General features: G+C 45.6%; 1 protein-coding gene across 1 annotated transcript in view; it reads right to left on the bottom strand.

The window, feature by feature from the left end:
* Positions 1-1,206: 1,206 nt before the first annotated feature.
* VTI1A (vesicle transport through interaction with t-SNAREs 1A) overlaps positions 1,207-16,461 on the bottom strand; it is a 366,044-nt gene continuing 350,789 nt past the window's right edge. Inside the window, exon 8 of the mRNA XM_008569223.1 lies at positions 1,207-2,315. Within this exon, the coding sequence (XP_008567445.1) occupies positions 2,222-2,315 (94 nt within the window). The 3' untranslated portion in view covers positions 1,207-2,221. The remainder of the gene's footprint in view (positions 2,316-16,461) is intronic.

Genomic DNA, 16,461 nt, shown 5'->3' with positions numbered 1-16,461 from the left:
GCCTGGTCGAGGTGGTCGCTCGCCAGGTGGTTTGATGGAGCCGTTAGGCCAAGGGCCGAGGGATATCTGCTCATATTCTTCCACTTCCCAGGTTGAATTGGGCAATATCACAGGCAAAGGCTGATAAAGACATAGAACTCAGAAGAAAAAAGGTTGAGGAGAGGTGAGTACTCCTTTCTTATTTTGTCTACTTCGACGTGAACACAAGGTTTTAGTGAGATATTTAGGAGCCAGCAAGTTTAGATGATCAGATCAACTTTGATTATCAGGCCAACCGAGGTGGCCTTGGGAAGAGTCTGTGACAAGTAGATGGAATGGAGGTGGGGAGTGTAGCTCAGTAACCGATTCTACATTTTTGCTAAGATCAACAGTTTCCTAGAAGCCACCAGAGGGGTTGGTATTATACTTCATGGCTATTAGTATTTCCAAATGAGAAGGGGGTTATGTGTTTGTTTCCTTGCTTCTTACTGGTTTCTTAGACCTGTTTGGCACATACAGAATTCCGTTAGCAGAACACAAGATTCTTGCTAAGATGCATCCCTTAATTTGACGGGAAAATTAGCACAGCTTCCTGCTCCTTCGTTCCTTTTCTGTCCTACTTTGCTCAGCCAAAATTCCACACCATCCCTCCGAAGTAAAGGCTGCAGCTTTATTTACACAATACTAAATGATTTATCTGAACACATGCAGGCCCTGGCCTGTTTCGATAAGTATGATTTCTCAGGTGGATTTTGCTCTTCTGCATTTCCTCTCTAAACCATAATGGCTTGCTTCTGAGCTGGGAAAAAAATCAAGTGCTACATCTGGGTGATCTCGATCCATGGGCACAGGTGGTTAGCATTTTTTATGAAGAGAACAGGTTTGCTTTTCAAGGGTTCAAAGCTTCCAATTATATTCAAAAGATACTATGGCCCTGTAAGTTCCTATGACAGAGCATAAGTGCCTATGAAGTCTTAAGAAAAACACATTTTGCTTTATGACTAGGGGGAAAACGACCTCAGCTTGAGCAACTTTTAAGCCTGATCATTTTGAACGCATTTCCTGGTTACCTCAGATAGAAAGAAATGAAAGAAAATCACAAAGCATTTTAGAGGTTTGAATACGTCGTGAATTCAGGGAGGCTGTGCTAACATTTCTTAGTAAAAAAACCCAAGCCGTCCTTTTGCAGCAATCTGCAATCCCTTATTCTTTTAAAGGAGGTTAGTGAACATTTTTCATAAAGTTTATTTCTCATGTATCATCCTATAGGACTCTCCCATATTTATAATCACATTTGAAATTTCACACTGACAGAGTCATGTTCTTGCTCTTACTGAAATATTCATGTTCTCTTTACGTACTGGAATGGATGTGGAGAGAACCTTGTCAGACCTTTTGCATGTATGAGGGCTGCTTTTGGAAGTGCAAATATTAAAACCGAAAGGATACAGAGATGCTTACACAGGTCAGGGAAGACGAGGTCACAATTAAATTTCGTGCCAGGGCTCACTTCGCCAGCAAATTCTGGGGAGTGTAGCACTCTGGGAAGGCAAGAAAATATTTCTCGTAGCCAGTAATCAAAGTTGTAAAAGGAGGATATTGGGGAGGCTCAGCAAAAATATTCTCAGGTTAAAAAAAAAATTATGCAACAGAAAAAGCGGAAAAGTGCTAAGTCAATTTCCTGTACAACTGACATTAAATACCCACCTTTACAATGAAAGTGCTCAGGAAGGTTGACTATGTTCATTAGGCCTGCATAGGAATAGGGCTGGTTTGCTGGAGTGGGTCACTGGCTCCAGCCTCTGCTTTTCTCTGCATTTTTATCCTTGGATGTCACAGTAGTACTATTCAGCGACAAGAGGTATGTGACAAACAGAAGCTCCCATGATGGATTCATCATGCCCTCTCCTAAACCATGACTCCTGATATGTCCACAGGGCAAGGAAGAGTGTCACCAAGCCTATTTTGGTCTGTACATGAAATTACCAAAAGGCAAATAAACATTCACCTTCCCCTCTAAAAAACACATCTGGGTGAAGACAAACCTGGGAAAGGAAACCAACCCACATGCAAACAGGAATAGAAAATATTTTTACACTCTTTGCACTTCAGCTGAATAGTGGTGAGGGAGAGAGAGGGTCACCCAGGGCCTGTCAGCACAGAAGAATGATTCATGTGACCACTTTGTCTTAATTACTCAGAACAAGCCGTTGTTGCTGTTTATCAAGGGGGAGCAGATACATCAGTGTCTTCTGACAGAAAAAGTGATTGCCATCAGGATGGTGATAACCAAGATGATCCCCAGGATGACCATCAGGATGCGGTTCTGGATGATTCTAGGAGAGAGCAAGGGGGGAAAATGCATACAGATGAACAGAGGACATTCCGACAAAGAGCATCCAAGCCAAGTTGGCTACTGGAATGGCAGCTTTGTGGGTGTGGGTGGGGAGCCCAGTGTGTGTGTGTGAGTGTGTGTGTGTGTGTGTGTGTGTGTGTGTGTGTGTGTGATCATGCAGCTTTTTGGTTCTATGAGCCGTCCACAAGGAAATGAACAATCCCACAGTGATTGTGACACTGAACTCGGAGAAACACTTCCTGCAAAGCAAAAGTGTATCAAATGGCTTTCCAGGCTTGAGGTACCATGTTGTCTCTTTAGTGATCAAGGGCCCCATGTGAGCTTCTCTTTTTAATTTTAAAGGTAAGTCAAGCCTCATTTTTCTGCAGTGTTTTCTGTTACAGGAAAAGACTCCAAGGAAACACATGTCAGTAAGGCACACCTGTACAAAAATACCCAGGGAAAAGTAAAAGAGTTACTTGGGAAGAAAAGGACAGGATTAAGAAAGCAAGTGTCAAGCGTGTAGCTTAGGCTGTGAACCCATCATCTGTCACTGTGGCTCACACTCTGTTACACTAGAAGGAAACATTACATTTGCTCCATAGCAAGAAAGATGGAAATGAGAAATAACACGAAGTCCTCCGGGTGCCTATTGTGCATGTGTTGGTGGGCCCGCCCCTCTAGGGATCCTAACCCCCCCTAGGTCTGGCTCTGCCGAGTGCTGACGGGGAACCGGGAACTCAGAAGAACCAGAGAGGAGACGTGCGTGCTCCCAGATGCCTGCAGAGTGCTTCTGATGAAGCTGTTTCATAATTTGTTCCTTCGTTCAGAGAAAAGAGGTCGAACATCAGAATGCTTTGTTGAGACTTTCAAAGGGAACCTAGGTCAAACAGCCTCGCCCACGCTTGCTGTCACAGAACCACACAGAAATAGAGACACAGAGTGGTTGGCAGTCTAGCTGGATCTCCATCCAGCTTAAAACCCCACTGCAAATCCCATCCGACCATCCTCCAAGTACCAAGCAGGGAAAGGTCTGCAGCCTTATTCTAGATCTGGAAAGCTGGACAGGGGGCTTCCATAGGGAGGAGCTAGGTGGGATTAAGATAGGCCCCTAATTTAATGGATATCCTTTGCTCCTACTTTGTGGGTTCCCAAAGAAACCTTTGCAGGGTATTTGCACCTTTTCTAGCTTCCAGATGAGTTTATTTCTTGGAAGGATGACAACCTCAGGTTGTAGTTTTAGTCAGATTCTTCCTCACCCACCCTTTCTTCCCCAAACCTAAACAGATAGATAGAAACTGTCACATCAGATCGACCCACTCCCTTGTGGCCCCTTAAAAGGACTAGCTCCCTCTCCTCCTGACAGGTTACAAAATGATCACATTTGCTGACACGTCTTCCGCAAAACTGCCTTAGTGCCTGTGTCTACTTGCCTCGCAGGAGATGAATGGCCCGCTTGGTCCTCATTCATCACATAAGGCTCAGCTAAGACCGTCTCGTTTATTTCTTCTTTCCCTACTCAAAAGTCTGTGCCCTGACATTAATTCTTCTGTGATGACAGCTAATTCAGACTTAACGGGCCATATTCACTCAGGAGGCAGGAAGATTCTCTTTCCCCTAAATAAATAAAAACAGGACTTCACGGCTTATTAAAGTGAGGCTAATTATGAACACGGATCAGTGCTACTTGGTGGCTCCATTTAAAACCCAAATTGATTTTTTCCCCTTTTCTCTGGAAGGGACGAAAGTTTTCAGAACAGTCCCTACACATCCCATTTGCCCAAGTCACTGTCAAAATCTCTATTTACCACAGTCACCCACATCAGACTTGCAAAGGAAATCAGCAAAATTGAAACTCAGCAGTGAAATAGATTAAAAGCATGAAAACTCTTTAAAATTCTGCCTTAAGTAATATACAGTACTGTGTCTCTTGTACAGCTTGGTTGACAACCATTTTATTTGTGGGTTGAGGGCCCCAAGGCATCCATGATGCTAACTTATAAAGGATTAACTGGGGGTGTTACTTGTTTAATCTGAGGCATGATTAGAAAAACGAAAACACAGGAATCCCTAAATCCTCAGTTCTTCCCTGGCCTCCCTAATCGTACCTCACCCCTGTTTGATGCATGCACAGAGCTTTGTGACTTCCCCTCATTCTCCTCCACCAGTGTGGACTGTGAGGAACTCACCTCAATTGCCCCAGCACACAGGTGCTCAAAAGAGAATGGCCCAAAGATTGAGAATGAATGAATGCAGCTCCCGGTAATTGTAATCATACCTTTCAAGGGAGAATGGAGAAGAAATCTGTGCAAATTTAATTTGCCAGAAAATCTGAGGGAGTCTGTAGAAAAGGCTGAAGTTAAAAGTTGAAACAAGCCCCCCCCCACCAAAATGGAACTTCATACCATTGTGCCTTCTCAGAGTACTACTGGGTCTTCCCCCTGAAGCAAGAAAAAGGACCAGTTCCTTGTGGAACAGAGGCGTGTGCTAGAGGAGGCCAGCAGGATATGGCACTGGCTTCCAAATCAAAGGCTGGCAGATATTTGGGGTGAAGCGTAGAAAGGGCAAAAAGAGTCGGAACAGAGAGAGCTGTAAGTAAGCTTGACTGGCCAGACCATCAACTCAGCTTTGGACTTCAAAAGAGTTGGACAAATACAGACCCTCTAAGGGTCAGAAAGTGAGTTATCAGGGGGGTCAAGTGGATAGGACTGAGCCAGCTTGGTGGGGGGTAGGGGAGAGAGCAAAGGCTGGCATTGGTGGGCCCCATCTGTGAGGAAGCCAGACTACAGTCACAGCCAGGGGCTGTTGGCTGGTATTGTAGGCAAAGCAGAAAGGAACGCAGAGTCTTAGGAATCAGGAAAACAAGACAGGCAGAGAGGGGTTCCCAGCTAGTGAGACAGAGAAAGAACTTTGGGGAAGCCCAAAGTAACTTCCTCCTACTTTAGGCAAGGGGGGCTGGCTTTATGTTCAGCTAGGTCTGCAGCAAGCAGTCTCAATCTCCCTTTTGAAAATGCAAAGTGTGTTTACCGGGTAAATAATTTAAGAAAGAATATACAATTGAAAGAAGACATCCATTGAAACAGCCAGGCTAAATTGCCTCCAGGCAAAAACTTGCGCATTTGCATGCTGCATTCTATTAAGTGAGCACACTGTGGCTTTAAAAGAATGCAGAGGCAAATTAAAAGGAATGTGGGCCTGAAACATCAAGGATTCTCCAAGTTTACATTATGAATCACAGTGCTGTTGATACAAGATGAATTAACCATTTACTTTGAGGCTGAACTCACAAAGTACTATTGAAAATGTTGATCCCCGTGCGGAACCCAGGGAGCGGTTAATCTTTCCATAGCCAGTCTCCTCCCCTTCTGGAAACAAGCGCCTGCGTGTGGCAGCCGGAATCATAGAAGGCTGGTTCAAGTGAAGGAAGCGGGCGCGGCACCTGGCACAGTTCTCTGCTCTTGCTTGAGGAGCCCAGGAATTCCACTGGAGCAGGCGTTACCAGCGTTCTCCAATATCCAGTTCTCTCCTTCCAGGCACAGACTGCACTTACCTGTCCCTTGATGTTAAGTGTGGCCATGGGACTTGCTCTGGCTAAAAAAATGTGAGCAAAAGTGCTGAGTGCCATTTCCAGGTGGAGGCTCTAACTTCCAGTACTTAACTCTCCTGCTGGCTGTTCCCCTGATATCCTGATTTAGGGGGCTGTATGTTCCAGAGTACAAGTTACAGGATGGTGGAAACTCCTTCTGCCTGGATCCCTGAGTCATCGCATGGAGGACCACTTCCCTTTGGGGGTTGTTTGTTACTGCAACCTGAGTGGTACAATACTGCCCCACTCCTCAGACAGGAGGAAGCATCTGACCAAGCCAAGTGAGGCTCTGGTTTAATGTATTCTAGAAGCCAAGGTATGATGAGGGCCAATATGATTTTTTTTCTCCTTGAAAAATAGGTTTTTGCCTCTTGATTTTCAAAAACTGGGGTCCTTCTCTGTCCACTTGGCCATAACACTTTCCACTGAAGCATCAGGAGCTCCTTGCAGCTGGAACCAATGCCACTGTGTATGGATGAGAAGCCCAGCTAGGCACTCTGCTTCCTATGCACAGCAGACATATGTTGGCTGCATTCATTTCTCCATTCCAAACATCTGATGCTACCCCTAGCTGCAGGGGTAGAGCTGTGACCTAGGCTAAGATGGTCAGCACATTCCATGCCCCTGCCCACAGTGACTGGACCAGGGGCAGACTTGTGACTTCAAGCTGGTCCAACAGAGGGAATCTCAGCACCTTTGCTTGCCATGCTGGGTCATCTAGACAGTTTAGTGTGTGGGTGTAGACAGTTTAGTGTGTGGGTGTTCAGCCTAGATCTGTGGCAGCCATTTTATTTCCATGAGGGAAGCCAGTCTAAGAAAGAAGCTGACCCACGGAGGGCAGAGAAATGGAACCCCAGCCCTGAAGACGAGGCAAAGTCCTACATCAAGCCACCCTTCCTTTGGACTTTGACTCATGCGAGGAAAAAAAATAGAAAAAAAATTAACTTTATTTTTCAAGTCAGTTTGAATTGGGTCTTCTATTATGACCAAAAAGCATCTTCAGGTTGCGTCACCCTGATTCCAAATCCAAGTCCTTGATCTGAGGCATATTTCTCTCTTCCTCCACGAAGATCTTCCTCCCATGCCCTCTGTCACTTCCGTATTTCCTGGTGCGCCACACTCACCACATGGTTGTACGCTTTTCTGTTTCTCTGCAGTTTTCTCCAGTAAACAGTGGGTCTCCTGCAATCCAAATCTCCTTTATCTTTTGTACTCTCGGTGCCTAATGCAGAGCCTGGCACAGACGTTCTCAAAAAAGTGTTTGCTGAATGAAGAAATGAGAGACTCTACCATATGTGCCCATTGGAAAGTTCCTGTTTTTAAGGACTGCTTGCAGACAAGCACAGCTTCAGGATTTGGCTGTTAGCCACCTTCCTATTAAGGATGCCAGTAGTGTCCCAACTCCACTCCTTCACAAGCATGCATTCATTAGCTAGTGAGTGCACGACACTTCTCAGGTTCAGTGCTGCGTCCTGTACCTGCCTTCCTGCCTGGCTGACCAGCCCTGAATAATGATGCCCCACCTTTGGGGTCTGTCAACACAGTAACAATTTGCAACCGTGAGGGCATGGGATAAATTCTGGCAAAGGAACCTATACCCACTTCTCTCTGGGCGCTACCCAAAAACAAGGGCCAAGGGAAAGGCTCTCCAAGTTCTATATCCAACTCAACATTGGTCTTGAACGCTAACTTTAATTGGAAGCATTATTTTCAGAGCTGGGTACTAGTTGCCTCTGAGCTAGAGTCATGTGGTTATCATGCCACCTGATAATGCCCACCTGGGGTCTTCCATGTGGGCTTCCCCCACCCACACTTTGATTCCACATGTGGACATGTGATCCAGGCAAGCCCAGCCCATGACAGCACAGCCATCTGCTCAGGAGTTGGCCTGCCACCCCAGCCAGATAGAGTCCTCTTGGGATTTTTTCCTGAAAAGTAAAAAAGGTACTCTCTTTCCTGAGATTGACAGTAGGGATGATGGGAGCCTAGAGCTGCTAGGGGCCATTCTTACCACCAGGCAGGAGGGCAGCCCTCCTGAAGGAAGATAACACAGAAGATCACAGAGCTAAGAGATGGAGAGAGAGAGACGATTCCTGAAGACATTATGTGGACACCTGGATCCTGCTGTGTGCCTGAAACCCAGAGTCATACCGAAACTTCCCAGTTATAGGAGCCAAACAATTCCCTTTTGATTTGAGCAAGTTTGGTTGGGAATTCTCTCACTTTCAGCCATATTGATCTACTGGGTTGAACAGTTTATGCCCAACTTATGTCTACCTGGAACTTCAGAATGTGACCTTATTTGGAAATAGGGTCTTTACAGATATAATTCATTAAAGATGTTGAGATGAAATCATCCTAGATCTAGGGTGGCCCTAGATCCAACAACTGGTGTCCTTTTAAGAGTAGAGGACACAGAGAGACACAGGAAAGAGGTCACATGAAGAGGGAGGCAGGGATTGGAGTGATGCTGTCACAAGCCAAGGAACACCTGGGACCATCAGGAGCTGGAAGAGGTGAGGAGGGGTCTTCCACAGAGCCTTCAGAGAGAGCACGGCTCTGCCAACTCTTTGACCTCAAACTTTCAGCCTCTAAAACTGTTGAGAGAATAAATTTCTGCATTTTAAACAACTTACTTTGTGTACTTTGTTAGAAAACTAACACACTGAGTTCTAAAATCCAGCCAGCATGTGGACCTGATGATCTTGTCTTGGGCTCCATGATGACTGTTTCCCATGTCCCTCCTTTTTTCCTATTGCTGCATTATGCATTTATTTTATATCTACACAAAGTTCTCCTCCAGAGGACGGGACAGTCCCAGCCTAGTTCCCTGGAAGCTTTGCATATAGCTGTGGGGCTCACAATCTTCACAAGCTGTTGGTTCTTTCATATCAGAATAAGAATTTCCCTTCATGAGCAGAGCAGGCAGTTTCCAAAAGCCATGCAAAATGAGGGAACTGGAGGGGGGCGTGTTCCAGGACACTCATTCCACAAGACTCCTGCCTGAGATAAGCCATTTGAAATAGGAAGAAAATCAGAGGTAATCTCTGGGCCAACCTACCAATCCATCACCAGCCATTAATAGTCCACATTTGCTGCCTCAGTTTGGGTGTAGTCAGCCATCTGAGAGCCTGAGGGAACGGGACGCAGGAGGACAGGTGGAGAAGTGAGCAAGCTCTCCAGCAGGGAACCAAGGAGCCAGTTGCCAGTGCTCAGGCTCGGCATATCTGGGTTAGGTCCTGACTGGATGAGAGCAGCTTTAGCCCGTTTCCAAATTTTTACTTAGCTGAACAGCTATCAGCAAACTTTCTTAAGGGGCCAGAGAGCAAATATATTAGTTTTCCAGGGCTGCTGTAACACAGTACCACAAAACTGGGTGCCGTAAACAACAGAAATCTATTGTCTCACAGTTCTGGAGGCTAGAAGTCCGAGGTCAAGGTGTTGGCAGGGTTGGTTCCTTCTGAGGGCTGTGAGCGAGAATCTGTTCCAAGTCTCTCTCTAGCTTCTGGTGGTTTGTCAGCAATCTTTGGGGTTCCTCGGCTTGTAGATGCATCATGCTGATCTCTGTCTTCATGTTCACATGTGTTCTTTCTGTGTGAGTGCCTGTGTTCCCCTTTTTATAAGGACACCAGTCATATTGAATTAGGGAATCATTGTATTCCAGTATGACCTCATCTTAACTAATTACATCTGAAAAGATCTTATTTCCAAATCAAGTCACATTTTACATACTGGAGGTTAGGACTTCACCATATGAATTTGGGGGTGGGAACATAATTCAACCCATATCAATAAATAGTTTAAGCTTTGTGGACCACACAGTCTCTGTTGCAACTATTCAACTTTACCCTAGTAGTGCAAAAGCAGTCACTGACAGTATGCATATGTGGTTTGCTCACTGCTGGTCTGAAAGCTCAGAGCTCCCTAGTGAAGGGCCTCCTCAGCTGGAGAACGTGGAGGTCCTTGGACAGTGCTCTAGCAGCATGGAAGGGCATGGCAGGTGTGGCCAAGCCTGTCTGAAGAAAAAAGGAAGCACAGAGTCCCTGCCCTGTGGGAGCTTATGGTGTCACAATGAGCAATCAATGACAGAAGCCTGACAACAAAGGCAGCAATTAAAGTAATGCCAGGGCTGGGACAATTTGTTGTGTGCCCACAATCCTGGATTGGCCTGGGGTGACCTGGAGCAAGTCACTCCATGACATTTGGGTTTCAGTTTCTTCCCAAACACAATCAGCCAACTCACCAACCCCCATCCCAGGGAAAAGAGGATTAGCTCATTAAAGATTTGAAAGCACTTTGAAAAGGTAAAGCCCTTTGCATGCATGCAGTTGGCAAATAATTCTGTGAAAGGAGAGGCCATTTTGGGAAAGGTGAAGAGGCACCAGTGTCAGAGGCTGCAGAAGCTGCCTGGGAAACTTCCAGAGGCTAGTCAGGAAGGTGGAGGCAGGAGTCCAGGAAGATGCTGCCTTCCCAAGCCCACCAGGCTTCTTGTTCCCACAGGCTGGTGTCTATCTGGGCCTCACTCTGACAGTTTCCCCAGCAGGGCTGAGCCTCCTCTCCAAGGTGGAATCATCGACATCAAAAGGGAAGGGCTGGCCCCCGTTGGCTGGCTCAAGGATCCCTTCCCAGCCTGGGAAGGCAGCCAACAAGTACCTGTCGGAGCCCAGTGACAAGTCCGAGGGGTTTTGATCAGTGATGTGTAGTTACATTGCACTCTACGTTGCCAAATGTGTACATCCAATTTCAGCCTGAGCATCATGGCCACTGCCATTCTTAAATATGGACTTGACAATGGCAGGGGGCCTGGACAGTGGCTTTGCTGGCTACTGACTTTCAGACAGGGTGAAGGCAGCTCACTTCAATCGAAGGGCTTGAAAAGAACTTGAAAGAAATTAAACAATGATGCTCTAGAAATGCAAGGTATACTTAATCCCTCACAGGTTTGCAGATTGCTAGAGCTGCAAAAGGTCTTCATGCCCTAGTCTAGATTCTTCATCTTAGAGTTGAGGATACTGAGGCCCTGAGAGATGAAGAGATATGCCCAAGGTCAGCCATCTGGGGTACAGCCAGGTCTTCTGGTCCCTGGCCTACTCTGGTTTCACTGGAACACTCATTCTCATCTGAGTGGCCAGTGCCACTCAGGGCGTCTGCACATATGGCAACTCCAAACCCGTCAGCAGTCCCCACCTCTTATTGAGCCCCATTCAAGCCCACTTCTATATAAAATAAGAGGGGCCATGGTGTGACTAAAAACAGTGGACCCTAAACTCCAGGCCAAGGCTGAAGCGAGAAAAGCAGAGTAACATGGAAGGTGCCTTTTACTCAGTGTAACTGATACCCTTTTCTCTGAGATTATGTTCTTTCTACTATTCTAGTGTTAAAATGCCCTTTTTGTGTGAAGTGATGGTGATGGAGATGGCAGGTTTCTTTCCCAATGTCCTTACTTGGACATTGGTAATGTTCTCTGTCCTTGGAAATTACTCTACTTGGCAAAATAAAAAGTGGACAATCCTCTTTCAGTCCTCTATAAAAAAAAGTCCCAGTCCAAGAAATCTGAAAGTTTGTGAGCCATGGAGCTGGAAAATCCCACCCAGCTCTACTCTTTGGTGATTCCTCAGGGGCCACTATCATGGTGCCCATGCTGACAGCAGCAGCAACACCCACATCAGCAGATCTTATTAACTGGGTATTGCTCGGGGCCAGGCGCTATTCTGGTGTTTTAATTGCAGGGCTCCACTGAGCCTCACAACAACCCCATGAGGTGCAGCCTATTATCATCCTCACTTTTACAGAGGAGGTCCCTGAAGCCCTAGCCCACCTCTCCAGCTATCTTGGCCATTAAGGGCTATCCCAGGGAAACTGACAGGGCTGAAAAAGTGCTGAAGGTAGGGCTCCCAGGCAAGAGGCTTAGCCCAGACTGGACAATCCATGCTAATCAGGCCCAAAGCCAGATGCTCCCTAGTGATCCCTGGGTTTCTGCAGGAATCTGAAGAGGAATCTGCAGGTTCAAGACCAAGGTACTTGAAGCAGGGGGCTGTCTACTGGAGGACAGGCAGCCAAACGAGGGGGAGTTTCAGGGACTATAGTGGGGACATTGGTGAGTAATAATAGCAGTGGAGTAATAATAGTTATTATAGTTATTTACTGAGCAGTTACTATTGCAAGGCCCTAATCTAAAAAGCACTTCATGCTGAATCAGCTCATTTATTTATTAATGTAATTCATTAGCAGAGTACTGCCATTATTAGCCTCTTTTTACCAATAAGGAAACTGACACACTAGCTCTTTGGAACATTCAGATTCCTTGTATTAGTACTTTTTTTTAAAATAGAGGACTTAATGGAGGATTGTCCACTCTTTATTTTGCTAAGTAAGACAGAGTAACTTGCAGTGAGAGACTACATATCCAGCATCCAAGGAGGAACACCAGGGTGGGGAATGCTGCCATCTCCTATCCTACTATCAGCCTTACTCTACAAAATAAAGAACATTTTTGCATTCAAACTTAAGTCAAAAGGACATAATCTCAGAGAGGTAAGGAAGTAATGTGCCCGAGGAAGCAAAGCAGGTGTGAAGCAGATCCTGGATTTGAATCCAGCAGTATGGCTCTAAACGCAAAGGCGGCTGATCAGACTCCACCCACACATAGTCCATGGCTTCTCCGGAGGCTGAAGACTGAGAGGGGCCTTCAGCCAGGGAAGAGGCTGGGGGTTGCTAGTTCAGGAGGGCAATAAGATTGCTTTACAAGAAAGAGTCAGGACCCAGTGGGGGTGAGGAACCCCCTCTGGCAGATCCTCCCAGGACACTCAGCAGGAGGTGGGAGGGTGAGGGGCACCTAAAGCTGGGGGGGCCCTGTTGGGAAGGCAGTGATCCTGGCCCAGACACCAATGACAATCTGCCCTGGGCTGAGCCCTTTACCAGGGCCACGTTTGGAGTGGGCCTCACCTTCTCCCTGGGTGGGCCTGAGCTGTCAAATCTGTGTCCTAATAAATAAGGATCAATGTGAAGATTAAACGAAACATTTATGCAATATGCATAAGGTGATAAACATTCTAAACCAGAAATAGACACTCTTCCTTTTTAAGACTGTCTAGAAGTTGTATTGCTCCCCACAACCCTAGTGGAAAATACTTGGAAGAGATTTGTTTATAACCATTTTACGGATGGATAAACTCAAGAACAGAGACCTTTAGTCCTTTTTCAAGATCATACAATGAGCCTAACCCATTCTTCCACCTAATTTTCTTTACTCTCTAGCATTCTATTCCAACAGATGCATTAAATGAAATCTTTCTACAGCATATCTTCTCACTTATATAAGTTATACAGAAATAACAAAACATCGTGTAGGAGGTCGCTGGCAGTCTGTTGAGGGCAGGCACCAGTAAGCAGCCCCCCGAGAATGACCGCCATTCTCCCTGTCCCCAACTCTTTAGTGAGGAATCAGGAAATCATACATTTACCTAGAAGAGATAAAGTAAGCCCCTTAAAAGGCCGAAAGGACGTTGCCAATGTACCAATAATTAAAGAAAGTTGATGAAATATGCTACAGAATAAAAATGAATATCATCTTTATAATTCACTGCATATTTATGTTAGGCATAAGTAAAGAGTTGGCTGACTTTGGTTAATTAGCATACTGTACTACCAACAAAGTAACCTGCACACCCAGTCACTGTGTCTACATAAGGACAAAGATGACAAAGACTCTGGAACATGGCTGTTTGGGGTCACACTGGTGAAGACACAGCTGTCTTGGCTTTTGTGATGGGCTTTAACATTATTTTCCTGCAAGATCTGACATTCAATACTTATCTCTTAATAGTCATTTATTTACACCTTTTTCTTTCCTGATGTCAATGGGAAGAAAACATTTTAGCAGAGGTTTATCAGCCACTCGCATCTCTGTCAACTTTTTCTTTTCTTTTTTTTTGTGGCTGGCTGGTACAGGGATCCAAACCCTTGATCTTGGTGTTATCAACACCGTGCTCTAAACCAACTGAGCTAAAAGGCCAGCCTGTGTCAACTCTTGAGGGATGTGTTAGATTTCTAGATCCTAACATCACAACTTCTCTCTCTCTCTCTTTCTCAGCTCCAGGGACACTGCTTCTCTCCTGGTTCTCCAGGCCAGGTGGAGGGGCTTCCTGCTGTGGCTAAGCCCTGGACTGCTCTGTTTTCTCAGCTGGAGAGTGAGACACCAGCAGAATGTGCACTGTCTGTTTGAACTTGTGATGTCTCCTTCCCAATCTAATTTCACAAACCTCAGAGCAGCATTAATCAGTTCTGAGCAGGTGAATTCTGGATTAAGAACCTCCTCTGCAGACTCTTTAGTGATATGAAGAATGGTTGACTCATAGTTCTTCTTGAGGGAGAAAGGAGGGGCAGGGTAATAATCAGATTTGTGCAGGTGAAGCCATGTCATCTGGGAATGTGTATTCTTCTCTCTAGCCAAAGGAAGCAGTCATCTGAAGGTGAGAAGATCCAGTCTGCCAGCTGCAGGCATCAGGAGAGGACACTGGGGTGTCGGCCCTTTTTCTCAACTCTGCTCCTGATTGCTGCTTGGACTCAGAGTGGGCTCAGTGCTCATGATCTTCTGATTTGCCAAGACTTGGCAACTAAGTCAGAATTTTCCAAAACTCTGGGTGGCCAAGCAAAGCACATTTGCAGGGCAGGCTCAGCCCGTGGGCCTTCTGTCTGCGACCTCTGACTAGTTATTAAGGAACAAATGAAAAGGAAGGGGGTGGGGAGTGCATCCCAGCCTTACCCTACCTCAGAGGTGGGAAAGGCCCAGCACTCCCGATCCTGTGGCTCTCAGAAGCCTGGAATTCAGCCTCCATCTGAGCATCAATAACCAGGATCTACACTGAGAGCATCCAACTTAGCTTATAACTGATTCCTAACCACAGGGTTGAAGGCCAGGAAGAGGTCAACAGAAGCCACAAACCAGTTTGTGTGTGCCTCATGGACTCTCACAAGGTCACAAGAAGCACAAACAGAGGTCAGGGCTACATCGCACATCTGCAGCCCTATGACCTTCACAGTCTGCAGAATACGGCTGGAGAAGCCCGGCTGGTGGTTCTCAAGGAGGACGGTGCACATTTTATATGCAACATCTTGTAAGTCAGAAGGCCTGTAATGGGAAACCAAGAGTCTCTGTTGGAGGGTGAGTGGCAAAGAGGTTTGTAGGATTTCCTCTACCTGCAATCTGTTGTGTGACCTTGAGGAAAACAAGTCAATGTGCCATCTCTGAAATGGCAGTAAATATAAGAAACCCAAACACTCTTGAGGTTGGATGCCAAAACCTGTATCTGTGGACTTGATAAAAATAAAGAAAATAAGTTGCCAAGGAGAAGAGTGGCCTTTGAACACTCTCTCAGGCCTTCATTTTACTGCAATGAATAGGAAAACTAACCATAAATTAGGAGGGATCTTTATAGTGACTAAGTCGAAAGGCACCCTGAGTCTTATAAAGAAGGAGCCACCCTTTACTCTGTCATTATTTGGGGTCTCTGCCCTCAACCTCCCTGGCCTTAATTTGTATAAGTGGATAGTGAAATCCGACCCCCTAACTGGCTACTAGACAACTTGATGGCCCCTAATTACCACCATCACTTCAAACTCCCTCCTGCTGAAGATTTGTCAAAAGTCCAGCTGAGAGAAATAGCTTGGGCTGAGGAGCCTAAAGGATGGGAGAATGTGTGGCCCCCCTCTCACAAATGTATAGGCTATTCCGTAGTCTGTGTGCTGGCCTCACTCCTGACTTCATTTTATATGTATACAATCTTATTGTGTTGCATACATTTTGGTAAATTGCTATAAATCCTTGTGAGACCAGGTTCATGCACAGGTGCTACAGAGCTATAAAAACAAAAGGAATTCACGTCATCATGGGTTAGAGCTACTTTAATGACTCTGACTTTTGTTTCTTTAGTTTAGATACTTGGAATGAGAGTTTTCACATTTACCAAAACAATAGTATATTTCCATTTTTTTCTCGAATTTCCTTTCATGGACAGTATGGCTTGATTTCCAAAAGAAACCCAAACTTGGGACTCCAGGGCCCTGGGTCCCTCCTGTACTCAACTGCCGTGGATGGTGGGTCCCGCTTGTTTGGGAGACTTAGAGCAATTGTCTTAGCTGTGGGAATCTCTTTTGTGAAAGCTGTTTCCAGCAAATGTTGGCTGCAAATATGCTAGCCAAAATGTTTCCAAGGTCATGGCCCATCCTTGAACAATCTAAGATATATTTCTGTCTGTATATATTTGGTTTTTCAGATGCTTTAAAGCCTGGAAAACAATCATAGCTAAGGCCATTTCTGAGATGCCACTAAAAGAACCTACTCAGAGACAGATAAAAATAATGAGAATCTTTCTGTCAGGAAAGATTTAGAAAATATCACTGGCATTATTAAAATTTAATTTTTTACTCGGCTTTTTGGTTCCCCTTTCCAGTGATAATGAGCAGGATTGCACACCTCCGCCTCACTAGTACTTGTTTTGTGCAATAAATTCAGCCTTCCAGTCGGAAGACATTTCCGACAACAGTTTTGACTGCTATAAGC

This window comes from Galeopterus variegatus, unplaced genomic scaffold, assembly GCF_000696425.1.
Source record: "Galeopterus variegatus unplaced genomic scaffold, G_variegatus-3.0.2 Scaffold479, whole genome shotgun sequence".
NCBI lineage: Eukaryota > Metazoa > Chordata > Mammalia > Dermoptera > Cynocephalidae > Galeopterus > Galeopterus variegatus.
Note: the sequence above shows the minus strand (reverse complement) of the source record. Positions and strands in the feature narration are given on the sequence as shown.